This window comes from Carex rostrata, chromosome 17, assembly GCF_964058835.1.
Source record: "Carex rostrata chromosome 17, lpCarRost1.2, whole genome shotgun sequence".
NCBI classification, from domain to species: domain Eukaryota; kingdom Viridiplantae; phylum Streptophyta; class Magnoliopsida; order Poales; family Cyperaceae; genus Carex; species Carex rostrata.
In genome coordinates, this window is record NC_135934.1 from 1,728,062 (window position 1) to 1,754,860 (window position 26,799).

General features: G+C 34.4%; 3 protein-coding genes across 3 annotated transcripts in view; 1 reads left to right on the forward strand and 2 right to left on the reverse strand.

Moving 5' to 3' along the window:
* Nucleotides 1–25,696, reverse strand: part of LOC144568651 (G2/mitotic-specific cyclin S13-7-like) — an 80,526-nt gene extending 54,830 nt beyond the window's left edge. The window contains exons 1-2 of the mRNA XM_078319023.1: nt 25,577–25,696; nt 25,191–25,265 (exon numbers count right to left, since the gene is read on the reverse strand). Of these exons, the coding sequence (XP_078175149.1) occupies nt 25,191–25,265; nt 25,577–25,696 (195 nt within the window). The remainder of the gene's footprint in view (nt 1–25,190; nt 25,266–25,576) is intronic.
* Nucleotides 1,624–7,777, forward strand: LOC144567954 (isocitrate dehydrogenase [NADP]-like). Its single transcript, XM_078318155.1, has 16 exons — nt 1,624–1,779; nt 2,004–2,047; nt 2,201–2,310; nt 3,238–3,275; nt 3,720–3,797; nt 3,904–3,957; nt 4,166–4,267; nt 4,393–4,478; nt 5,059–5,162; nt 5,252–5,320; nt 5,747–5,862; nt 6,333–6,367; nt 6,531–6,673; nt 6,774–6,896; nt 7,375–7,513; nt 7,604–7,777. Exons 1-15 carry the CDS (start codon nt 1,731–1,733, stop codon nt 7,466–7,468), a joined length of 1,245 nt encoding a protein of 414 aa, XP_078174281.1. The 5' UTR covers nt 1,624–1,730; the 3' UTR covers nt 7,469–7,513; nt 7,604–7,777.
* LOC144568581 (uncharacterized) lies at nt 11,944–13,135 on the reverse strand. Its single transcript, XM_078318950.1, has 2 exons — nt 12,740–13,135; nt 11,944–12,215 (listed from the first exon to the last, which is right to left on the reverse strand). Exons 1-2 carry the CDS (start codon nt 12,987–12,989, stop codon nt 11,944–11,946), a joined length of 522 nt encoding a protein of 173 aa, XP_078175076.1. The 5' UTR covers nt 12,990–13,135.
* Nucleotides 25,697–26,799: the final 1,103 nt, after the last annotated feature.

A 26,799-nucleotide genomic window follows, 5' to 3' on the forward strand; every position in this document is an offset into this window, starting at 1 on the left:
TCCCGGTCTAGTTTGATTCAGTGCCTTTTACGACGAAATATGCCAGCAGAACAACTATGCGCACAGAGAAAACCATCACTAAACTCCTATCATTTCCATCAAATAAGAATGACTAAAATTGTATCCACATGATGCATATACCACTGTGTGCTTTTAGTTTGTTTACAACTGAGTATTTTCTAATAAGACATTTTCTATCTAATCTTATATAACAGATGATTTGTAACTCTTTAAATTAATAAATTACCTACGAATTTTACTGTTAAAAAGAAAAGAAAAAAGAAAACAAGCATCACGACACATCAATTTGAAAATTCAACATGTCATTAAAGTCTTTTGGCGTCACAAGTCGGAAAGAAATTAGGGAGAAGAGCTAATATCTTTCCTCGTGCAATTAATTAATTATGGTGTTTCTTTGATATTCGTGCAAATTCTGATCGAACAGTCTGGATTTAAACCGAAATATTCTGTTACGGAGGGCGATATGATTGATATGATTCAGCAGTGACGTTGCAAGCTTCACTCAAAAAGGAAAAAAAACAAAAAATAGTCATGCTGCCAGAGTGCCAGACTGCCAGTGAGTCAACACTCAACAATGACATTTCAGCCATCATTATCTTAATCTGTTCTCCAAACTATTTCTAATTTACTAATTTTGTATAGCAGAGCCGACGAGTGCGCATCCTCCGAGATATCTCAACTTTTGCGTGACCGACGTGTCCGGTGCTTATTCGGGGCTGATGTGGGGGATCAGTATTATGTGTGCTTTGAGATTAGCGCAGAACATATTTAAACGGTTGGGATTTTCCACAAAGTCACGCAAAGTTTGAGATATCTCAGAGGATACGAATTCAGAGCCGACGTCCAAAGTTACTAGATTTGGATCCTCTGTGGCACCATTTTCTTTTATAAACCATCATCAAGCAGATAAAAAAAACAAATTCGAAAACCAGACTGATAACTTAATGTTTTAGAAAAAATCATTAATACCAAATATCATTTCTGATATCCATTTTTGGATTTTAAATTTTGAAATTCAATTCCGGTATGACTTTTTTATCCAGTTAAAAGTTCTCCAACTTATTTATCTTGAAATATGTATGAATTAAAGGTCCTCTAACTTATTTTATGCGAAATACTGAATTTTGAACATATATGCTCTCTTACAATATGTTCTCATTCCAATTTATTTTAATATCATTTATGGATATTATTTAATAATTATTCTTTTCATTGATCTATTTTTTTTATTAAAATATATTATTTTCTATGATAATTTTTTTGTTCTATTGTAAATTTGTAATATGTTCCGTTACAACATATTGGCACTAGAGTATTTTTTTGAACAACATTATATATTTCTATAACTTAAATGACATTTTTTTTAACAATTACCATGTTAACAACGTCGCCACATCAGTATTAAGCTCCACATTTCATAACAATTTACACTAGAGTATTTTCAAAATATTGGCATATTTGTGATTAAAAAGACCATAATTCTCATGACAGTGAAACGCTACATGATATGATTCTTTAGTAACAGCCACACGGAATCTGATTAAGTTCATCCCGTTAGAGCCAAACAACGGCAATTCTGATAATTATGAGAAAACCACGGGCTTTGTCCTGCGCTGTTGCGCTGTTCCTGCTCGGCCTCTCCGTCCATTAAATTGACGCGCCGAGGCTCTCTTCTCGTCGTCTCTCCCTCCGTCTCTCTCCCCAAAGCGATGGAGTTCGAGAAGATCAAGGTGGTGAATCCGATCGTCGAGATGGACGGTGAGTGTACCTCCACGTGTCCTCTCGCTTCTCTTAGATTGATTGAATACCTACCTAAGCAATTTATCATTTAATTAGTACCTTTTACTCTGATAACCAGGGCATGTATCTCAATTAATGGAAAATAATGATGTTAAACTGTTAAAAAGCAAACTTCAGTTTTGCAATTTTAATTTAATTTTACATGTGTGTGTGTTTTTTTTTTTTCATGTTTATTCACACAGGGGATGAAATGACCCGTGTAATTTGGAAAGAGATTAAAGATAAAGTGAGGAATTTTCTTTAACTTTTACTCATCTAATTATTTATTGTTGAATTTTGATGTAATGTTATATATCCAAAGCAAAAGAAAGGGTCATATCATAACAAGCTTTTATATAATTTTTTTAAATAATTTTGTTATTTCTTGTGGGTATTTCAGCTTATATTTCCGTTCATAGACTTGGATATAAAATACTTTGATTTGAGTCTCCCAAACCGGGATGCTACTGATGATCGAGTTACAATAGAAAGTGCACATGCTACACTTAAGTAAGACATTAAATTTATTTCTATTTTTTGATTCTGTTGGTAAATTTTGCAATGTTGCATGTATCATTTTCAGCCATTGCAGATAACACCCTATATATGTCATACTTATTTGGATACCAACTTTTTTGATATATTTGCAAATAGTATTGAGCTAATATGATTGAAAAAGTATATTCTTAGATGCTGACAAATTTGCCCCTATTTCTAATAACTAAGTGCATGGTTGGAAATGAATACCAAAGTGGAATTGAGTGGAAAGGTACTGAACACATCCGGAATCAGGTGGATTAGAGAGCAATGATGACAGAATAGAAAAATAAGGAATAAAGCAGAAATATTGCAATTAGTCCCCCAATCTTACAATTTAACCCCGCTCTATTCCAATTGGATGGAATAAGATATTCCATGAGGTTGTGGTGGGGATGGTGTATCTTATTCTATAGTTGGAATAAAAGATATTCCACCGGATTTGGTATTAGGCCTATTCCACATTGCGTAACATGAACGGAATAAAGTGGAATAGCTCTCTATCACTATTCTCTTTCATTTTTGCCAAACGCTATCTGAGATTTCATATGTATTGTTCGGAGTTTGTATTTAATATTGAGAGCAACTTGTTGAAGTTAAGACGTAAAAGTCAGGAGAAAGCTAACTATTCTTTATTGCCTTAATTGTTGGGCGGTACTTATAAGTAATCCCAAATAAAGTTGATTGTTTTCTGCTTTCACGAGAAATGTTTTTCTTTCATTTTACTTTTCTTGTTTTTGAAAATACAACAAGGTCTTGGATGCGATTTGAAAAATGGAAGGATAGTAAACATGTACTCTTTTTATATTTGACTAATAATTTAGTAGTCTCTTTTCCGTATAAAAATATATTAGAAAAATTTTCTTTTGTGGAACTTGATTCCCTAATCTTGTTTTTCAGATATAATGTGGCAATCAAATGTGCAACAATTACCCCAGGTAAAATAATTTTATATTTTACAGTTAAACAATAAATTGAGTTACACAGCTGATCCCTGAAGCGCCTCTCTCGATTTTGGTCTCCGAAGTTGCCATTATGGTCACCAGACCTTTCAATTCATGTCAATTTTGCCCTTGCCGTAACTTTCCAGAGTAAAGGGAATAAATATGTTGGCAAAGAAAAATGAATGAAATCTTATCTATACTTGTACTAACATATCACTTGAGAACATATCTTTCAATAAAATGATGATGTATATAGTGTATGTGAGAAATCAATAGATTTGCTCCATGATTTCAGTGAAAATTGCTACATTGGTACAATCTCCAAAGTTTGGGTGACCGAAACATAAACTGCATAATATTTTAGGGACCTAGTAATTTAATCTAAATGTTAATCTCTTTTAACTGATTTGTAACTTCCCTATTGTTGTAAAAAAATAGATGAAGCTCGTGTTAAGGAGTTCAACTTGAAGTCCATGTGGAAGAGTCCAAATGGAACAATACGAAATATCTTAAATGGTTTGATGCCCTTATTTCATTTTGACTTGTTCGATCCTGTAAAATCAGAGTAATTATAAATGTAATGTTTTTTATTTTCTATTAAATTATTTTTATTTTGCTCCAGGAACTGTTTTCAGAGAACCCATTGTATGCAAGAATATTCCCCGGCTTGTCACAGGTACAAACAAACCATTTCATACTTTATAGTAGTTACCAATATATGATGCAGAATCATTTGCTTGGAGAATGTATTAAAACTTCAGGAAGCAATCAAACTCGTCATGTTGAACTGCTGATAAAATATATCAGCTGATATCTCCAGTAGAAACAATATACACCGCATTACATAAATTAATGACTTTATTATTTTTTTTGTCCAATTCTAGTTTGGAAAAAACCTATATGCATCGGAAGGCATGCATATGGTGATCAATACAGAGCAACTGATCTAGTTACTAAAGGACCCGGCAAGCTTAAGCTAGTATTTGGTTAGTTAATTTATATTTTTAGCATCTCTTTAATTACTCTTGATCTGTTAATTTGTTTTTCTTATTCAAGATTAAGGATGCTTTTCAGTGTCTTTTTTTTTTAATTTTAATTGTTATTTTTAAAGAGGGTAAGGAGGAGAGTGTGGAGCTGGAGGTGTTCAATTTCACAGGAGCTGGGGGAGTAGCTCTGGCTATGTACAACACTGATGAGGTATATTAAACTCTGATAGTTTCTTATACTTGCACTACAGAACTTCCTAATTATCTTGTTGCAAGTTGGACCCAACATTTACTGAATTTCCATTTTAATATTTGCATCCCAGTTTGTGCTTATGTTGTTTCATTTATTTAACACCCAGCATTTAAGAGAAGTTGGTAGGTCAACTAAGAACATAGCCAAATTGCATTTATTAATTTTCAATCAAACGGCCTTATACTGGAAAGAGAAATTTTCAGGATATCTAGTTGGTTCTAAAAAAAGAAGAACTATTTGTATTCAAAACACCATGTTGTGATGTTGAGTTATTCTGTAATTTGTCTCTTTAACATAATATCTACTTTCCTTTTAGATGGTATGATTATTGGGAGCGGAAAATTTGTCAAACAGTCAAAGTACAACATACGTTGTTGATCTCAATAAATTGACAGTTATATGTTTAGGTTTTTATTGTAACTATGTAATGTGTAGACAAGGATGCAAAAATTGAGAAATAGCACATGTTCTTAAAATTGAGCCAAGGCTTTCCATAATTTGAACCTAAATCTTTCTTTTGTCTTTTTTACGAATTCAGTCAATTCGTGCTTTTGCTCAAGCTTCAATGAACATGGCTTATCAGAAGAAATGGCCACTCTATCTTAGTACCAAAAATACTATTCTCAAGAAATATGATGGAAGGTGAGATAGATAAAAAAAAGTCAGATTAGTAAAGTGCCTGTTTTCCTCAATTATTGTTTAAGTTCTTCGATTATATATTGATTAAATAGGTTCAAAGACATTTTTCAAGAAGTCTATGAGAAGGAATGGAAGTCCAAGTATGAGTCAGCGGGAATATGGTATATCTATTTCTTATATAATTCTACGGTGGGCAATGGGTCAGGTCTGATCAGTATTATTTTGTGCAATTTTGTTAACTGGATGGGACCTGAATATGCAACCCAACCTTCATAATGAGATTTTTTTTTTTAACTTTTAAGCCCAGTTTTTGTTGTTTGTTTGTCCTGCAACTTAATGCCGGTTTGGGCTTGAAACTGAATAAATTTGTCAGTTTTTAATTGTTAGCCTGCAACTGTACCCCACCTCTGACCAACCCATGCTTGACCTAAATTGGTCATAGCATTCTGCATGAACATTCTTAAGAGGGTCGGATAAGGTTGGATCAATGTTTACGTTACCTAAATCACATAATTATCTATCGTCTAGGCTTTAAAATAGGCTGATTTATATTTCTTTTTAATTTTTCTCCTTTTTTTTGTTTTAAGGTATGAACATCGCCTTATAGATGATATGGTTGCTTATGCAATGAAAAGTGATGGTGGCTATGTGTGGGCTTGCAAGAATTATGATGGAGATGTACAGAGTGATTTCTTGGCGCAAGGTTCTAGATATGATTTAGAATTCATTTTGGTTTCTTTTGCAAATTACACTTGATGTTTTCTTGTATCTGCATATAGCACCCAATATTTCTTACATTTGCAACCGACACCCATCATTTTGGAGATGTTTGATAGCTTAGTGTTATGAATAAGTATAAGCCTCTACAAATTCACAAATTTGCCCATTAATTCTACTTACATTTTTGTTTTGCTGAGCACAAATTGAATGAAAATCGAGTCAATTGTGTTAGATTTTAGGTTCCTGTTTTGCATGTTTTTTATTAACATAGATTAAGATGGACCAGTTAGTTGCAAATACAAATAAATTTCTATGTTATTTTTCGAATAATTTTGGTATACCTTGCAATGGATTCCATTCTCTTAATCTCTAGATTCTCTACTGTAGTTACTTTGAACCAAGACAAAAAGATTAAAGAAAGAAGTTACTTATGAGTGTACTAACTTCTTACAGGTTTTGGATCTTTGGGACTAATGACATCAGTATTGGTACCTCTTCATTTCATTCTATTTTTTTATTGAAAGGTCATTTGAATCTGGTTAAATTGGTAATCTTTGTTAAATATGTTGAAGAACTACAGAAGTACTTGGGTACTGCAAATTTTTGGATGTACTTTTTTGAGTTTTCTGTTTTCCCTTTTGTCAATTACAGATTTGCCCTGATGGAAAAACAATTGAATCTGAAGCTGCACATGGTACTGTCACACGCCACTTTCGGGTACATCAGAAAGGTGGCCAAACCAGCACAAACAGCATTGCTTCTATTTTTGCATGGACCAGAGGACTCTCACATAGGTATTCTTTGTGCATATTTAATATCAAAGTAGACTGAAAGATCTGAGAGTAAAACTCTTAATGCAAAGTTGGATGGAGTTAAAATAATTTTTAAATACAGGGCAAAGCTAGATAACAACATGAGATTGCTTGGTTTCACTGAAGCTCTTGAGAGGGCCTGTGTTGGAGTGGTTGAATCAGGAAAAATGACCAAGGATCTTGCTATTCTCATCCATGGATCAAAGTAATGCCATATAATATATTTATTTTTCCATGTCACTTTAACTTTTTTGGTTACAGATAGCTCCGTCAGAAAAGAAAAATTATGGACTGTTCATTTTGATACCTTGAATCCTTTCTTATGTTCTTTTTATTGTTTTTTTAGCACATGTGCAGTTCAGTGCACGTAAAAACTGAAGCATTGGACAAATTTTCTGTTACATAATTATTTTTAAAAAAATTTCAAGGCTATTGCAGCAAGTGTCATAAACTTTTCACTCATAAAGGAAAGAAAAGAAATAGTTGTTTTGTTATTACAGTGGCTGGGTACATAATCTAATAACTAATTAGGTACATTCTCTAAGTATCTCTGGGAGGGGTGCTCAAAACGATTAAGCAAAAAATGATAAATGTGTATATGATGCCATTCATTCTTTTAGTATCTTTAACAACTGGTTTTCCATTTAGTACATTATGAATATCCTCTCTTGTATGATTTGCAGGGTTAATCAGAAAGAGTACCTAAACACCACAGAGTTTATTGATGCTGTTGCAGAGGAGTTAAAACTGAGACTCCTCAAGAGATCCAAGTTGTAAACCTTTTTTGTACCATAATGGGTCTGCTTTAGTCACTAGTATCAGGTAGAAGGGTCCCTTAAAACTATTGTTGCCTTCTTGTACACAGTTTAAGTTGCTTTAGTTTAATTGTCTTCTTTGTGTTGCAATTTTCAGGCCTGAATAAGCCACGGAGGTCGTACATAGGTTATGAAGGTTTCCTTATAGTTAATAATAAGCTTCATTTTCTGTCCTCTGTGATTTTTTTCTTTCTTTTTGTAATTAAAGAAAATAACCGTACAACAAGTTCAAGGCAAGGGCTTAATATAGTTTGTACTTGTTAGCTTCCAATAGTACTGCTTAGCAATTTTATTTTGTCAGTTTTTTCTTAGGCTAATCGCAGAACATGCTTTAGTATACCGGACTCTTAGATATGAATGCCAAACCATTAAGTAATAGAGATAACAAATATGTATGGTACAGGTATGAGGCAGAAACTGTACAACAAAAGCATATGTATACAATATTTACCTTCATGCTTTCAGTTTGCTTTAAATTCAAAGCAGGAATTGATTGGTCCTTTTTTAAAACAAAAAAAAATAATGAAAGCAGTAAGAAAAAAAATGCATGCCATGCACTAGTACATGGGGGTGCAAACGGATCGGATAATATCCGAAAATTAGATACGGATATGGTTTTAAATTTTAATTATCCGCCAAATAGTAGATATATACCATAGAATTTAATATATATTATGAAAATATTTATGTATAGGCTGTGGTTAATTTGCTGTCGGCAATGCTGCCGCGTTTTATTTATTTTGTGATGTCCAAATAACAAATCCAAACCGTTAGATATTTAATCTATACTATAATTTACTTGGAGACCAAATTTTAAATTTTTTGGAATTTTTTTACTATTTATTAAGCTGGTTTGAAAACCGCTGATTTCAATGCTGCAGAAATTTACTGAAAACAGCGGTTTTCAAACTAGCTTAATAAATAGTAAAAAAATTCCAAAAAATGTAAAATTTGGTCTCAAAGTAGATTATAATATAGATTAAACATCTAACGACTTGGATTTGTTGTTTGGACATCACAAAATAAAAAAAATCTGGCAGCACCTCCGGCTAAAATGCTGCCGGCAGCAAATTAGCTGGACCCTTATGTATGTATCTACGGATATCCAATATCCGATCCGTATCCATCAAATATTCGATACGTATCCGTATCTGAAAAATAAAAGCAGATACGGATATGGTTTTATCACTATTCGATCCGTTTGCACCCCTACTAGTACAGGTATACATATCTATTGGATTTGGTCTAGGAGGAGAAATAATGTTTTTAGTTTTTACTCGCTAAACTAATTAAACATAAGCGATTACAAAAGTGGGGGAAGGAAAGAAACAATTCACCTGCTTTGTGAACAATTGATATAATTTATACTTGGAACTGAAATCGAAGGTTAAAAAATTGTAGAGAGGGATGATGCTCAGTTTCTTTGATCAGCGATGTAGTAAATTGCATAAGACCTCCAGTGGTTGCCTTTTTTTTGACATTTTATCTTTATTTTCTATAAGAAGTTTAATCAGTTACTCAAGGTATTGTTTAAGAGAGTTTATCTATTATATGCATAATGGTAATGGTTTTGAATTTAAAAAGTGCATGTCCAAAACCCAAGTGCAAAAAACTCATATTATACGGTGAATATACCTTGTTTAACAAGAGTGGAATTAGGGTGTTCTCAAGTTTTGGTGAACTCAAGTCTTAAACTAATCAAACCGACTTCAAATGACAAATTTAAACCGTCGAAACTCGCCTATTTTGCGAGTGATGTATAAAATCGTCTCTTCGGAAATTAGAAGAAGAGGAAAGGAATTAAAGAAGAGAAAGAGCAAGAAGAGAGAAAGAGCCGTTTTTTTTAAAAGGAAAATATGCATTCCATATAATTTTATTAAATAAATTGATATACAGATTCAGATAAGAATGTAAAAGATAATTATAGTCAGAAACTAAACAAAGACAGAGTCACCATGCAATACTTGTGGCGTCCTAGCTACTTATTATAATTTAAAATGTTTCGATTGCTCTCCTTCCATGAATTTTATCGCATCACCATGCAATTCATATCCCACAATCTCGTCGGAAGAGAAGCTCTCACTCTTGATAGTTTTTTATTAAAGAAACTTGTTCGGATTACAAACCAGAATCAGTTGTGTTATAGTACCCACAACCTTCACAACACCATTTGCTGGACCAAATATATGAACATTAAGTAGTTCATCAGCACTTCCCCATCTCAAATAAACAACACAATCACATCAACACATATCAATTCAACTTAAATACCAAATTAAAACAAACAAACCAGCCCTAAATATTATGGCTGCTACTAGTACTCCATCAAGTGTGATATCTGACTTCTGAGGGGTATATTGAAACAGACAAATATTGTACTATCCTCATATAGATACTGGTACAGTGGTGAGGAAAAGATAAATAACCAATTATATATACAACAGAGCAGCACTCGGTGAATGAAAAAATAAATAAATTGAATAGCTAAGAACAAAATAAACAAAGAAAAAGAGAAGGCAATGACAATAAAAGCATGCAACATAAAATTAACTAATGTGTCTATGCATTATATAAGATAAACTTCAGAAGTTAAAATTTAACAAGGCATCTGATGGCTTAAGCCAACTTTTCAATCAAGTAATACCGCTCGCGCCTGACACCAGATGCAAAAACAACATTTTTACTGGACATGCACCACATCAAATTCACCAACGTAGTCTTCAATTTCTGCTTCAATTGGAGTGAGCTCAGTTAAGAATCATATCACTCGATACTACTGCTCCATTCTGTTTCTTGTCAGAGTTTGCAGATTTCTCCAGACAGACTTCAATGCTTAGCTTCTCTCCATTGTCCCCTTTGACTTCCATCTTGTCAGTGTTGGCACAAGCATCTGTTACTGTTAGCTCTTCTCCTAAATTTGCTGACGTCGCAGGTTTAAGTTCATCCGCTGTCTTCTCTTCAGATGGACTCATTTCTCGTATGGTAACAGAGTTATAAGCAACTTGAGTGGGATTCCATTCAGGGATTTCTGATCTCACGTCAAAAGGCCATTGCTGAAATATTGAACGAAATCCAGCTGGCCGGGGGAGCTGAAGAGGCCAGTGTGTGCTGATACAGGGTACTGGAGAAGGCCAAATCACGACATTGATTGTCTTACTCCACAAATCATTCTCATTATTGATATTTCTAATTAAATTAGGGTTGAAATTGTAGTTATTATTGATGTAGCTGTGCTCCCAGCCTCCACAATTGCAGAATGTACTATTTCCATCTTGATATCCCAGCCACTGAGAGCCCCAGTACTGAAAAGGAACATCCTCGTTTTTATTCCAGCTATTATTATTTAAGAGAGTGTGAGGCGCAGCAGGTCGGCTGGAACAAGTCAGGTTTTCCATCATATTATCCTTAGTTTCGGGGAACCACGGCTGGGAATATCTCAGAGTACTGAGAAGATCTCCTTCTCTCAGATTGTTGTTACTATCAAAGGGAAAGTATCAAACAATGTCAAGCATTCTAAGAATGTGCCTTTTGAAAGGCATGCACAATTTCTGGTAGGAACCATGGTACTGGTACGGATCTTTTCTGACTCGTATGGACCGCCGGCTGGTATGAGGGACTGCAGACTGGTAAAGAACAAATCCTACCATGCTGGTAAGGAAGGCTTGCTCATACAGGATTGATAGAGTTGCTCTGGAGATGTTTTGCATATTTTAAAGAAAACATGACAACGGTTGTGTATGTACCAAGAAATCCAACAGTATGTTTCACCCTTTGCATGAAAGGTGCACATAACTATTACTCCATTATGCAAACGACAAAAGAATTATTTGGTTATTTTCTCAAGAAACTTGGGAAGAGATGTACATGTGATATTTGAGGAGGGATACAGTGCCCATGGTCTTGGTACTCCATCATGACTTGACTGAGATTTTTCAGTAATAATTCAAAATCCAAATTCTTCTAAACATAAAAAATGTGAACCCCTGACATTGTTCTATCTTGAGAATAATGCATTCACGTCAAAAATTGTAGAACTGACCAAGTTTTATACCAGACCAAGAAGCCGTAAAATTAACGGGTTCATTATTATGATTAAATAGGATATGTGAATTTTCTATGCATTCATAATTCATAAATGTTTTCACATTAGTCTCAAGATAGGACATGATCAATAGTTTGCACATACCATTTGAATTTTGAATTTTCAGATTATTAATGAAAAAATAGGTCATGAATCATGATTTAATACTAAACATGGGCATTAGGTCCCTTATGAAAATAGCTACCTTTAGGCAGGGAATTTGAGATTTCATATTTACGAGGGATTCAAAGTAACTTAGACCAGTTAACAAGTATTCATTGAAAGGGGCATGCGTGACCCATGTTTTTCTCAAAAAAAAAAATGTATTCATTGAAAGGAGCAAAGAAATAATACTGCTAAGCTAGAAAAAAAATCAAATTTGAATACCTGATTTGCCCTAATATAGACTCAGAATTTGACACCCTTTTGTGGAAGTTATCACTTGACAGGTACTCGACTTTTCTATGACCATGTCTTGGCACATGCTTATCCAACTCCCCGCGCATCACTTTTGAAGTGCCCTTCAAATCAGCAGAATTCCCAATATCAGCATACATCCTTTTTTCTCCTCTACAATCTTCACCTCCGCAGATTGAGAGTCCTCTGCTTCTATTGACTGGCTCTCTAACTGCAGATTATAAGATAATAGACAATAGGTTATGTTCTATTTTCCGTAATTATATTTTAAGATCGGTAGGTAGAACAACCAACTTCTATTTAAATCTGTACCAAACTTAAATTTGCTTGGTCCATGTCAACTCATTCAGTTGTTTGTTTCGCAAATCATATTTACATGGATAAGATAACACAAAGTAATATCTTTTATTTACTATTTCAATTTGATGTCTGAAACATAGAACAAGAAGACTATTATAAGATTATAACTGCCTAACCACATTGAATTCAGATGAAATCCTATAAACAGCAAAAGTTATGTAGGAAATGCAAAATTAAGACAAGCCTGACCTTGTATATTCCATGAGGCCTGATGAGATATTACATGCTAATAAGTAATAACCCTTTTCCAGATTGACAAAATGGTAATAAATGAAATCAAAACCCTAAAGCGGCTAAATTAAAAATCTTTTTGAGAAACTGACAGAGAAATTGAAAATCTTAATGACAAAATTATTGATCCATGCTAATACATACCTCTTTCATCCTTGTACCTTTTGCTGACCCTCTCTTTTCCCTCCTTGTACCGCTGGCCACCAGAAATTCCATGCCTCAAATTCATTCCCTTGTTTAAATCAACCACACGACCATGTCTTGGATCATCCCTTCTATCTTTTTTCTTACGTTCCATCGCTGACCCAATCCGATCCTTGTCATAAACCCTAATCCTTTTCCTGGCTCTCTCCTCATCCAAATCAGATGAAGCATTTGATCTTTGTCGCCCCATAACAGCAGTGTGGCACTGATTCTTTGGGTTCTTGAAAGTTCTCCTAATATAGTAATATCGATCCTGACAATTTCCCCAAATTTTCTTCCGGGCGCGTGAACTTACCCCAAATTTGGAAATGTTCGGAGAATTTGATTAGAGGAAAAGAACCGGGATATATATAGCAGCTGAAAGGGGAGGGACGGAAATAGAAATTGGTGTCGGTCTTCTATAATTGCATGGTTTCCCTTGAATAGCCCAAGAAGATCTGTACCATTGATACCAAATAGACAGTCCAGATTAACTGCATCCTATATGTCCGATATACCCCTGAGGCATTAATCTTATATCTGAACCGTGCAGTTTTCAATGAACAGTCTAGATTTGGTTGGACTCCTCCAGTGATATTCTAATGATTGGAGAGGACCATAATTTCTATATTTGGAAAGTAAGAAGAAATCCCTAAGAAAAAAGTTAACCAGGTTCAAAGATTCCTTTTTCGGATAAAAGGTTCCTAGATTCTCCACCGGGCCCCGGCTCAATAAATATGAGGCCCATTAGGCCTATTATCCCATAGAATCTTTAGTATTTTAGGAGGAAGTGACTGAATTCACATCCCCTCATGTTACCGGAATGAGTACTATTGAATCAGACGGTCCAAAATTGTTCTATTTAACTTGGCACGACTCTCAAAGGACAAATAATCCTGCCCCTCTGTCATTCCGAATCCCGACTAGCTGAGAGTAAATCTGAGCCGTCCGTTTCAATTGTGTTGAGTCAGGTACCGATCCGAAGTTATTTGTGTCCAAAATATGCTGGATATAAACTTATTTTATCGAGTTATTTTTTTAGGGGGAATTACATATATACCACTCAAAAACATTGAAATTACATATTTACCATTCTAAATTCAAAGAACTCACATATTTATCCAATATAATTTTAACATATATCAAATATATCCAAAACTTAGATTAATTATGTTTAAAATTCTAAAAACTATAATTAATCAAGAAAATCAGGTAAATACTAGTATAGCTTTTAGGTTGTATTTTCATATGATACACTCATCGAAACCAGTGTAACAAAATGCGGTCTATGCGGTCGCATATGCGTATGCGGTTCCGAACCGCATAGAAAATTAATATGCGGTTCCGCATATGCGGCCGCATAATTTTTGACCGCATACCGCATATGAACCGCATATGATCTGCATATGAACCGCATATACCGCATATGAGTTCGTATGATCCGCATATGAACCGCATTTGATCCACATATGAACCGCATATACCGCATATGAGTTCGTATGATCCTCATATGAACCGCATATGAACCATATGTGATCCGTATATGATCTTGTTATTGTGTATTCTTATATATGTATGTTGCTTTTATATTGGAGAATAATGGATATAAAATAGTTCTACAAACATGTGTATTCTTATTTTTGTTGTGAGATTATGCTTCCAAATATATATGAATTTTTATTTTAAAATCCGCATATATAAATCCGCATAAAAATCCGCATATGCGGCCGTATATCGTATATGCGGTATGCGGTGACCTTCTGCATACCGCATAGAAACTGCATTTTATAACATTGGTCGAAACACATGCATGCAAGATAAGATGTATTCTTAGCAGCCTCCATATTTGAAAATTATCTTGTATTGATTCTATTAATTAATTATCCAATTACTATGATTCCCACCATACTGGTACATATCTCACTCTTTTTTTTTTTGAGAAGCAACCTTAGGCATATATTACAAACCAGAACCAATACACTGCGCATCTCTAGAGATGAAAGAACAACACAGTAAAAACAACACACATTTAACTATAGAGAAATAAGCAACTATTTCATTAACCAAATTAAACATTGTTTGAAGGTTCCAAACGAAATTCAACGGAATCCGACAAGCATATATAACTATCATGTTTAACAAAATATAGTTACTGTGAATAACATCACCAAAAGAATATGATCAATCATTGACAAAAAAACATGTCAGACCACAAATATTAGACAATCAAGCATTATCTTGCATTTGAGGTTGATATTGCATGGCATTGTACGATTTTGACTTCTTGCTCTGATGTGCTTTTGAATTCTTTCTTCGTCCCCTAATTTAAAAAAAAAATACAACATTAATGTCAGCATTATATATGTTAGTATATACTTTTCTTTGCATTTTTTTAAGATGATAAGCTTTCTAAGGGATTCGATAAATAAGTTCAAATACCTTTTACTAGTGGATGCTTGAGATGCATTTGAGGAGTGTCGAATTAAGAAGTTGTAGAGGATTGAGATGCCGTCACACCATATGCTGAATTCTTACAAGTTTTTTGATGGTGCCCGTACATACCACAGCGTTGACACTTGTGTCTTCTCTTTGACTCGCCTGGTGGCACTATTCTGTTCTTTTTAGGACGTCTAGGTGGATGCTTGATGATAGGTGGATATATCTTCTCTTCTGTTCCTACATGCACCCATTGATCCTTTCCCGGCATTGGAGCAATATTTGTAGCATAAGTAGCTTTGAAATTTTCAATTGTAAAGTACGGATCAACATACTTCTCCCAATTAGCATCTCTTGTGAAAGCAATAAAGGTCGCTGCATGCGCACACGGAAGACCTTTAACTTGCCAAACCCGACATGAGCATTATTAACTTGTACCTTTGCTGACTTTCATTTCTATAGATATCTTTTTTAGCCGTCACATAGATAGTTACTTCTTTCTCCTCCTCATACATGCTTAACATCATTCCAAAGTTGTCATCAGAATCTAGATCAATGAATGTTTGTTCCGAAGCATACTTGTCCAGAAATCGCATAGAGAAAATCAGGTCACTCTTCGATTGATAGTGGTTCATCACCTCTTCCATTAATTGACTCAAGTTATATGAGCACATATTTGTGTAGATGCATTTTTGGAAGCCAAAACAATACCGTTTCCTACAAGAATTCCTCACTTGTCGAAAGAAGCCTCCATATTTTAATCTAATCCAGTAATTAGACGGACCTCGTCTAATATAGAAAAAATATTGATAAATTATGAAAAGTACAAAAGAAAGATCTTGAGATGTCATTACTTATAAGATTAAAAACAGTTTGGTCCATTATTCTGTTGGTATGATTGAAATTAAAGTACTAATTTTTTATTTTGTAAAAAAATGAATTACTAATTTCTGATCCCAAATTATCACGAGATCACAATTCTGTGACCAGTTATTGCTATAATCTAAAGAATAACTCAAAATTAGAAATGAAATTCTCAATTTTGTGAGTCTTTTGAACCAACATATACAACATCAAATAATTAGATTGAACGAATTCACCAACTAACAAGTATGCTAGGGAGATGCATTCAATTGAATTGAACGAATTCACCAAATTAACCCAGTATTGTGTTCAATTCACCAAATTCACCAAATTGACTCAGCTACGGAGATGCGTCCAGAAATCGCATAATATTCATTGAATCCGAACTGTTTGATGAGGACTAATCTGGTCAATTTGGTGAATTCGTTCAATTCAATGAATATTATGCGAGATGCGTTGATTGAAAACCATAAGGCGATATCGCGCACGGTAACTTTGATATCAATTCGGAATTTAATTAGTATCTAGAAATCCTCCTTTTCTCATGAACAACGTCGTTACTTGAGATTGAAAAAACGAGACTCGTGAGTAATAGCGATATTAAGATTAAAGTGCTTACTCGATTGTGAGTGATTCTACTCTGATCTCCCATCTTGGTCTCTCTTCCTCTTCCTCGTATATCATCTCTCAGACGGACAAATTATTAGAATGGTGTTGGGAAAAAAAGGAGAGATGGAGTTTTTAGTGTGGAGGAAGATAGAGTCACAATTTTGGCGGTAAAATAAATGCGGGAAAGTCATACGCTAAAGGGGAAAGAAGAAGGAAAATCATTAAGTCGTTAATTATATTTTATATAATATTAAATATAATTAGTCTCAGTTTTGGATTAATCGGATAAATATGTGAGTTCTTTGAATTTAGATTGGTAAATATGTAATTATAGAATTTATAGTGGTAAATATGTAATTTCAATGTTTTTGAGTGGTATATACGTAATTCCCCCTTTTTTTTAAAAAAAGACGAAACCGACTTTTTTTTAATAAATAAGGAGTCCGATGCTACGAGTTTTAGTCCAATAAAGTTTTCAAGACATCTCTTTTATTTTATAGTATTTAAATTCGGACATTAGACCTTCAATCTTAGTTACTGATGATTTTGATTGTTTGACAGCATGAATTCAAAAGATTTATAAGTTTCATAATTGTTTTGTCATTTTTTTTAGTTTCAATTAATAAACTACAATTTTTTAGAATACACGGACATAAGCTTTTTGATAAAATAAATATCAGAAATCAGATGAAATTAAATTCAACAAAAAAATTAGTCATCAAATACACACATGCTGAAAAATAATTATATTGTTTACAATGCGTCTGATCATTTTTTACATTTATAAACTTAATTTTCTGAAGCTAAATTTTTGTAAACTTCGCTGCCTCTTTTAGTACAATATTTGCCGCTTTTTAAAAAAAGAAAAGAAAAAAGAACAAAGAAAAAAGAAAAAAAGTTTTGCAAGCCGTAGTCAATATGTGCAGCACTTATTAGCAACTCCTCCCCGGTACAACACTCACCAAGTAGCAATTAATTAAGAAGAAAAAAAATTGCAAAAGAAAGAAACAAAAGTTGTTAATTTGTTTTTTTAGAAACAAGCAGAGGCTGCCAGTTTTATTAACAAAAATGTTGTTAATTTGTACTTGTGCACATGAAACATTGGGATTTATGTTCCATTAAGTGTACTAATTAAATAACAAAAGAGAAAAAGCCAAAGCCAAAGCCAAAAAATGAGAAACAAAAACATAAATGGGATGTTTAGATCCAAGTTCTAGGGAAATATAATAAAAGAAAGAGTAACAATATTAATATATATCCATACATATAACATATCTCTTCAAGAAACAAGCAAAAACTAATCAATAAACAATAAAACAATTAACTTATCTACCACACTGACTTCTTTGTCACATTTTGAGATTGCAATGTAATAGAGATGTAAAAGGAAAATAGAACAAGAAGTAAAGTGACCATCAAGCTAGTAATTAATATCAATTGTTCCTGCTTCCACCTTTGCTAGAGCATACAATGCCACCTTTTGAAACCTTTCATTCGAGTACTTGTCGTACACGGCATTCATTATGCTCTTGGGAGTCTACGAATGTGCATATCTCAAGATTTGTGCGCATTCTCTATTACATTACCAGTACCAAATAGCATTAGATGATTTCAAGTTTAAGCAGTTGGAAAGTTGTACATAATTTGTAGGCTGGTTATTGTACAAGTAGGTTTTACAATTCGATATGGGGCAGTTCTTAAAAGCACTGAAAATTTTGAAACGGAATTTATGTTGGTTCAACATAATTTGTTTTGTCAAAAACCTAGTAGTCCAAACTTGCAAGTTTTTGCGAGAGCAAAACGCATTTATAACGGGACTCTGTCGCGAAAAGTACCGTCGCAAATAGAAAAAGCACGTTTATGACGGTACTCTGTCGCGAAAAGTCACTTTTTATCCTCACGAAAAGTGCCTGTTTTTTGCCTCTTTTGGGTTCAACTAAAGGAAATAGATAATAGAAAAATTGCATTGGTCGTTGATTAGAATTATGCTTTGATGAAAAATAGAATTAAATGAAATCATGGAAAGGAGTAGAGATGTACATCAATTGTGGCTCAGAGTATCTGGTGCAGCACTAGAGTGTCTTAGTCTAGAGGAGATTTTTCTTAAGGGTACACCTTGCTGCGTAAACACAAGAAGCAGCAAGCAATGAAGGACGCACGTCAATTAGGGAGTGCTGCATTAATGCTAACTCAGAAAAGAAGAATATCATGCATTCCGTCTACAAATTGCAAAGACAAATAAAAAAAAAAATAAATAAACTCTTTATGAAAGAATACTAGAGAATATTAATCTTCCCTCCCCTCTCAATTTCTTCGAAAACACAAATGAGCAAGAGAGCAGGTTAGGAAAAAAGTTAATGTGTCGTTTTGTAAGATATAAGTATGTGATTTAAAGTGTTTAGAGTTAGACTTGAAATCATTCAATAAACATAGAACTAAAACAAAAGAGAGAAAATAAATACCTCTTTGTCTGCCTTCTGGATGTTTATATATAACTAAAAACATATATGGGGTAGACAAACTGAGACACAACTGAAGTCTATTCAAAATCCTCTTTTCCATTTTAAGGACATCACTTGTGCCATATCTTAGCATCCATATGTCACTTAAATCTTCAAGCTATTAAATTATGAAAAAAAAAATCAGTCTCTTTTGTGCAAATTATCCACAATATTTTTACCATTTCACAAAAGCGCCCAACATATATATTTCAGTATTTGCAACTAAAAACAAATAAGTTGAGATGTAGATGAAGACGTCTTTTTAAGTTGGTGTGACAAAAGAGATAAGATCAGTTAATATATGAACCTGTAGTGATTCTTTTGTTCGGATTTAATTTGAAACTTCATCAAGTCCAGGTATTATGTGGTTTAGATAACCTGGTACCGAACAATTACTTAAGTAGTCCGGTCAGGTGAAACGATCATGCCATCTATTTTTTTTCCTTCTTAATAACTGACGTTATTGGAAATCAGTACTAATTTGCAAATAAACCCAAAACATTAGACATTATTTGAAACACTATAGAGAAAGCAAAAGAAAAAAAGTTTACAAATTAGAGAAATTAAAATGGGTTGTCACTTACCAGCAGTTTATAAACCTCCTCATACTTTGAAGCAATATGCATAGCACACATGCTAACTAGCTTGACTTCCACCCTTACGACACACTCTTGAGAGAGAAACCGATCAAATATGGAAACCGTGAGATAGAGGGTTTTAGGACTTAAACACAGCTTCTGGTGCACCTCTACAACCAAATTGACCAGCGAAGCTCGTACTCTTGATGTGATTCTTGAATATGAACTGAAGTAATTGTGTGGTCGACTTTCCCCCTAAAATTTGTATATGACAGAAAAAATTAACTTTATATATCTAATCATGTTAACCATTATTAATTAAAATGTATCCCTGTTCAGATAGAGTTAATTAGGAATAAAGGCAAAATTTTAATTTTGTTTTAATATAAATGCACAATTCATATACCCAACCTGACAACAGATCAAGAAATGCTGATCTAATTAGATCTCATCTGTTGAATTATAAACTTAATTATTAGAAGTCTTCAAAGAAGAAGAAAGTCAAAAAAGGAGGGTGCCACATAAGAGTTCAAATCCAAATTGTCTTCTACAGTTAAAGTTCAAATTGTCTTGTAATATTGTAATATGTAGTAGCCTCTAGAAATATAGAATGTTGTAAGAAAAATGGATAAGGATTTGTATGAGGTGTAATAAGACTAGAATATTCTTAGGAGTAATATAAATAGAGGTATGAGTCTTTTGTAGGAATGTATGCATGTATGAAATATATACAAGCCTTGTAATAGAAAAAAATAGCCTATTGTACTCTTGCTTTGTTATAAAAAATATAGTTTGAAATTTGTATTCTCTCCGCCTAAATTAAAATTTCTTTCTAACAAAGTGGTATCAGAGCTATGGCAAGCTCCGCCGTGACATCGCTTGGACAAGTTCCATTATCGCGCCTTACAAAGACAAACTATGAGAATTGGAGTATACAAATGAAGGCTTTACTCGGTGCGCAAGATGCGTGGGAAGTAGTTGAAGTCGGCTATGATGAATCAGGTACGACAGCCCAAATGCCGGCAAATCAATTGAAACTTCTCAAAGAAACCAAAATGAGAGATAAAACGGCACTCTATCTTCTTTTTCAAGCGGTTGATGAATCTGGTTTTGAGAAGATCGCCGGTGTGACCAAAATCAAAGGAAGCGTGGGGAATTTTAGAGAAGGCATACAAAGGTGCCGACCGAGTTAGAGGCGATGAAAATGAAAGTTTGAGGGTGTATCCGAATATATAACTAGAGTACAAAGTATTGTTAATCAACTGAAACGAAATGGTGAGACTCTAACCGATGCAAGAGTGGTGGAGAAAATATTACGGACTTTGACTGATGACTTTGAAAATGTGGTGTGTGCGATTGAGGAGTCGAAAAACTTAGAACAAATGACCATCGATGACCTCTCCAGTTCGTTGGTGGCTCACGAGCAAAGGAAAAATAAAAAGAAGCAAGAATTGCTAGAAGCGTTGCAAGCAAAAGCAACACTAAAAGAAGATAAACTGGGCAGCAGTGAACAAGGTCAAGGTTGAGGTCGTGGCAGCCGTGGAGGTCGCGGTCGAGGTCATGGTGAAAACGAAGAAAAAGAAGAGAGGTACTTCAACTACTCACGTGGAGGAGGACGCGGTCGTGGTAGAGGCGGCCGGTCAAGTAAGGCACAGATCCAATGCTATAATTGCAAGAAGTATGGTCATTATGCATCGAAGTGCTATCACAGTGAGAAAAAGGTGGAGGAAAAATGCAAATTTGGCTACCAAAGAAGAAGCCAATGATAGTGTTATTGGTGAATAAGGAAGATAGTCCCGACAATGAAAACGCGTGGTATCTCGACACGGGTGCAAGCAACCACATGTGCGGTTACAAACATATGTTTAACAAAGTTGAGGAGATATTAAATGGTCATGTCTCATTTGGAGATGCTTCTAAGGTTTGAGTAGAAGGTCAAGGCAATATTTTAATTCAATTGAAGGATGGAACTCAAAAATTTATCTCAAATGTTTATTATGTCCAAGAAATGAAAACTAATATTTTGAGTTTGGGGGCAATTAATGGAATTGGGTTATTCAATTTACATGAAAGGAAATACTCTTTGTTTGAGAGATCAAAATAATCGGTTGTTAGCACAAGTTGAGATGACCAAAAATAGGATGTACAAGTTGAATTTGATTAATACACGAGCAAAGTGTTTGAAAGCATGTGTAGAAGATAAAACATGGCTATGGCATTTGAGGTTTGGGCATGTGAACTTTGGAGGTTTGAAAGAAATGACAAGCAAGAATATGGTGTTTGGATTACCATCAATCAATATTCCCGACAAGATGTGTGAGGGGTGTATACTCGGGAAACATGCAAGAAGTAGTTTTCCAAAAAAGGTGGACTATCGAGCAAAGATGCCTCTTGAGTTGGTGCATACCGACATATGTGGTCCGATCAACCCAAGCTCCCTTGGTGGAAACCGGTATTTCATAACTTTTATTGATGATTTTTCTAGAAAAACATGGGTTTATTTTATGAAAGAGAAGTCAGAGGCTTTAGCTGTTTTTAAGAAATTTGCATTTTTATTCAAAAGCAAAGTGGCTATTTTATTAAAGCTTTGAGATCGGATTGAGGCGGCGAATTTACTTCAGCCGCATTTAACTCTTTTTGTGAGTCACACGGTATTTGACGTTTCTTGACGGCGCCATACACACCCCAACAAAATGGAGTCGCAGAGCGTAAGAATCGGACTATTCTCGACATGGTCCGAAGCATGCTCAAGAGTAAGAACATGCCAAAAGAATTTTGGGTGGAGGCGGTGAATTGTGCCGTTTATTTGCTAAATCGGTGCAAGACAACAAGCTTGGAGAATATAACATCGCAAGAGGCATGGAGTGGTTTAAAATCGACGGCAGCACATCTAAAAGTATTCGGTAGCATTGCATATGCTCATGTACCAGATCAAAAGCGTGTGAAATTGGATGACAAAAGTTTGAAGTTGATTTTTGTTGGGTATGATGAGAGGTCTAAAGCATATAAACTTTATGATCCAACTAACAAAAAGATGTGTATTAGCCGTGATGTGTAGGTAAACGAAGAATCCATGTGGGATTGGAATTCAATGGTGGAAGTTTCTCATGAGATGACGAAAGATGAGAAACAAATGTTGAAACACATGCCACTTACAACAACAATATTAGATGCATCCTCATCGGATGACGAGATGAGAACCTCGAAAACAAGAAGCATAAGAGACTTATACGAGACAACAAGTGAGTTGCATTTGGTGTATCTCTTAGCTCAAGGTGACAATATCTCTTTTGAAGAGGCGATTGTAGATACCAAGTGGCAAGCTGTTATGGATGACGAGATGCATGTAATTGAGAAAAATGACACGTGAGAGCTAAGTTCACTTCCTAAAGGTCACAAGCCAATTGGTGTGAAATGGGTGTACAAGAAGAAAATGAACCCGCAAGGTGAAATAGAGAAATATAAAGCAAGATTGGTGGCAAAAAGCTACAAACAAAAAGCCAATATCGACTATGAAGAAGTGTTTGCGCCGGTAAGCTCGAATGAAGATGATTCGACTATTAATTTCAATTGCCGCACAATCTAAATGGCCTATTTTTCAAATGGATGTCAAGTCGGCATTTCTCAGTGGCATTATAGAAGAGGAGGTATATGTTGAGCAACCCCCTGGTATATTAAAGAAGGGCATGAAGGTAAGGTTTTAAAATTAAAGAATGCGCTATATGGTTTGAAACAAGCTCCTAGAGCTTGGAATCCCCGAATTGATCAATATTTTAAATCACACGGTTTTGTGCAATGCCCATATGAACATGCACTTTATGTGAAGGTTGAAAATGGAGATATGTTGATTATAGCTTTGCATGTTGATGATTTAATTTTTATGGGCAATAATGGAAAAATGACTGATGAGTTTAAAAAGGCCAAGATGCGGGATTTCGAAATGACTGATTTGGGATTTATGTCCTATTTTCTCGGTCTTGAAATAAAACAAGGAAATGAAGGTATTTTTGTTTCACAAGAGACTTATGCAAAAGAAGTTTTGAAAAGGTTTAAAATGGAAGATTGTAAGCCAGTAAGCACACTGGTTGATTGTGGTGTGAAGTTGTCTCGGCATGACAAAGGAAAAGTGATTGATATAACCTTATACAAGAGCCTTGTTGGTAGTTTGAGATATTTGACATGTACAAGGCCGGACATTTTATATGTTGTTGGGCTTGTAAGCCAGTATATAGAGGAGTCGAGATCAACACATTGGAAAGCCATCAAACAAATTCTCCATTACATTCAAGGTACTCTATCTCTTGGTTTATTTTATCACTCATCCACTAATAATTTTGGAGTTTTTGGTTATTCAGATAGTGATTGGGGTGGAGACACGGATGATAGAAAGAGCACCTCGGGATTTGCATTTTACATGGGAGATACGACATTCACGTGGCTTTCAAAAAAGCAACCAATTGTAACACTTTCGACGTGTGAGGCAGAATATGTGGCAGCAATGACGTGCGTGTGTCATGCAGTTTGGTTAAGGAGATTACTCAAAGAGATTAATTTTTCTCAAGATGAGGCTACACCAATTTATTTGGATAGCAAGTCGGCAATTGAATTGGCGAAAAATCCGGTTCACCATGAAAGAAGCAAACATATCGATGTGAAATTTCATTTTATCCAGGAGCATGTGAAGGAGAAGAATATCGAATTGATAAATGTGAACAGTGAAGATCAAGTTGCCGATGTTTTTACGAAACCATTGCCAATCAAGTTGTTTGAGAAATTGAGGAATCTTTTTGGCATGAAAGATGGAAAAGAAATTAAGTTTAAGAGGGGGTGTTGAATTATAAACTTAATTATTAGAAGTCTTCAAAGAAGAAGAAAGTCAAAAAAGGAGTGTGCCACATAAGAGTTCAAATCCAAATTGTCTTCTAAAGTTAAAGTTCAAATTGTCTTGTAATATTGTAATGTTTAGTAGCCTCTAGAAATATAGAATGTTGTAAGAAAAATGGATAAGGATTTGTATGAGGTGTAATAAGACAAGAATATTCTTAGGAGTAATATAAATAGAGGTATGAGTCTTTTGTAGGAATGTATGCATGTATGAAATATATACAAGCTTTGTAATAGAAGAAAATAACCTCTTGTACTGTTGCTTTGTTATAAGAAATATAGTTTGAAGTTTGTGTTCTCTCCACCTAAATTAAAACTTCTTTCTAACATAATCACCTGTTAACGTAGAAGCTCGTGTCTGGTTGAACCTATGAATTTGTCATTTTGTGAATACATTGTTGCTCATTTTTTATTTATCTGATTCTTATGGAATTATTCAGTAGAGGATAGCTAGTAATTAGTAGCAAGGTATATGACAATTAGGGCTAATTAAGGCTTCAGAAAGACCATACCAAGAAGGAATCTTATATATATATATACCTCAACTAGCTTGTAGAAACTATGTATATCTTCGGTATACTCTTCAAATGGATCCGTCTGCTTCTCATAAGAAACCTTTTGGAAATGTTCAAAAAGAAGTACATGTGTAGATTAGTATATGAGCTCTTAGATATGAATGTCAAACCATCAAGGAATAGAGATAATAAATATGTATAGTACAGGTATGAGGTAGAAACTATACAACATAAGCATATAAAATACCTTCATGCTTTAAGTTTGCTTTAAAAACAAACCTGAGATTAAAGAATCAAAGAAGTAAGAGAAAATGCACGCCATGCACTAGTACAGGTATACATATCTATTGGATTTGGTATGGGAGGAGAAAAACAAGTCATCACAAAAGTGGGGAAGGAAAAAAAGTTCACCTGCTTTGCGAACAGTTGTTTGAAGGTGAAAAAACAGTGGAGAAGGATGAAGATCAGTCGCTTTGACCAGCGATGTAATAAATTGCATAAGACCTCCAACAGTTGCTTCTTCTTTGACATTTTATCTTTATTTCCTGTAACAAATTTAATCAATTACTCAAAATTAGTCTTTCATTTTGTAAAATTAACATTGCCTTGTTTAGAAAACTATTACAAACTAAGAAAGGTATTGTTTAACAAAGTTGATCTATTATATGCTATATATGTGCTGTGTTATGGACGCTTAGCAAACTTTCGTAGTAAATTGCATAATTAGTGGTAATGGTTTTGAATTTAAAAAGTGCATGGCCAAAACCCAAGCGCAAAAACCACATATTATACGGTGAATATACCTTAAGGTGTTCCTTTTCCGCTTTCAAATGGAATTCAGGAAACTCGTCTCTCAATTCGAAAATTAAATTAAAAGAAGAGGAAAGGAATTAAAGAAGAAGAGAGAAAGAGCCGTTTGTGCGGCCATTTTTATTAATATTCTTAAAAAAATAGAAAATTTTAAAAATGCCCCTCTCTCTAATTTTTTTTCATACATGCCCTGACCGCCTGGGCCTGGGGCGGCCCAAAACAGCTAGTGAGGCGCCCCAGGGCCCGGCGGCCCATACCTTAAGTGAGGCGCCACCCCCTGGGGCGCCCCACTAGTCCTGTGATTTAAACGCATTTTTTGCCTCTGTCACTTCCCGATCTCAGACCTTCTCTGGAGGCGATAACTGGGGAAAATAGGTATGTTTTTTTAATTATAATAATTAGTAATTATAATTATAATAATTAGTAATTACTGTTCCAAATTTACTGTTGCACTTACTGTAGCGTACTGTACATTACTGTTGACATTTACTGTAGCGTACTGTACATTTACTGTTGACCTGTACTGTACATTATTGTTGGTATTTACTGCAGCGTACTGTACAATTACTGTAGCAATTGCTGTACACCTACTGTAGAAAAATTGTAATTTTTTTTAATTTTGTTTATTTATTTTTCAATTAGTCATTTATTAATGTACCCATTATTATGTCATGTAATACTTGTAAATTTTTTTTTTAAAATGTAGTTTGTTAAAGAAGAGATGTTAGTTGCACTGTATGTCGGCGGCAAGCTAGAAAGGGATGAAGATGGCGTGCATTACACGAAAGAAGTCGCATTTGGCTTCGAGATTAATGAAAATACCA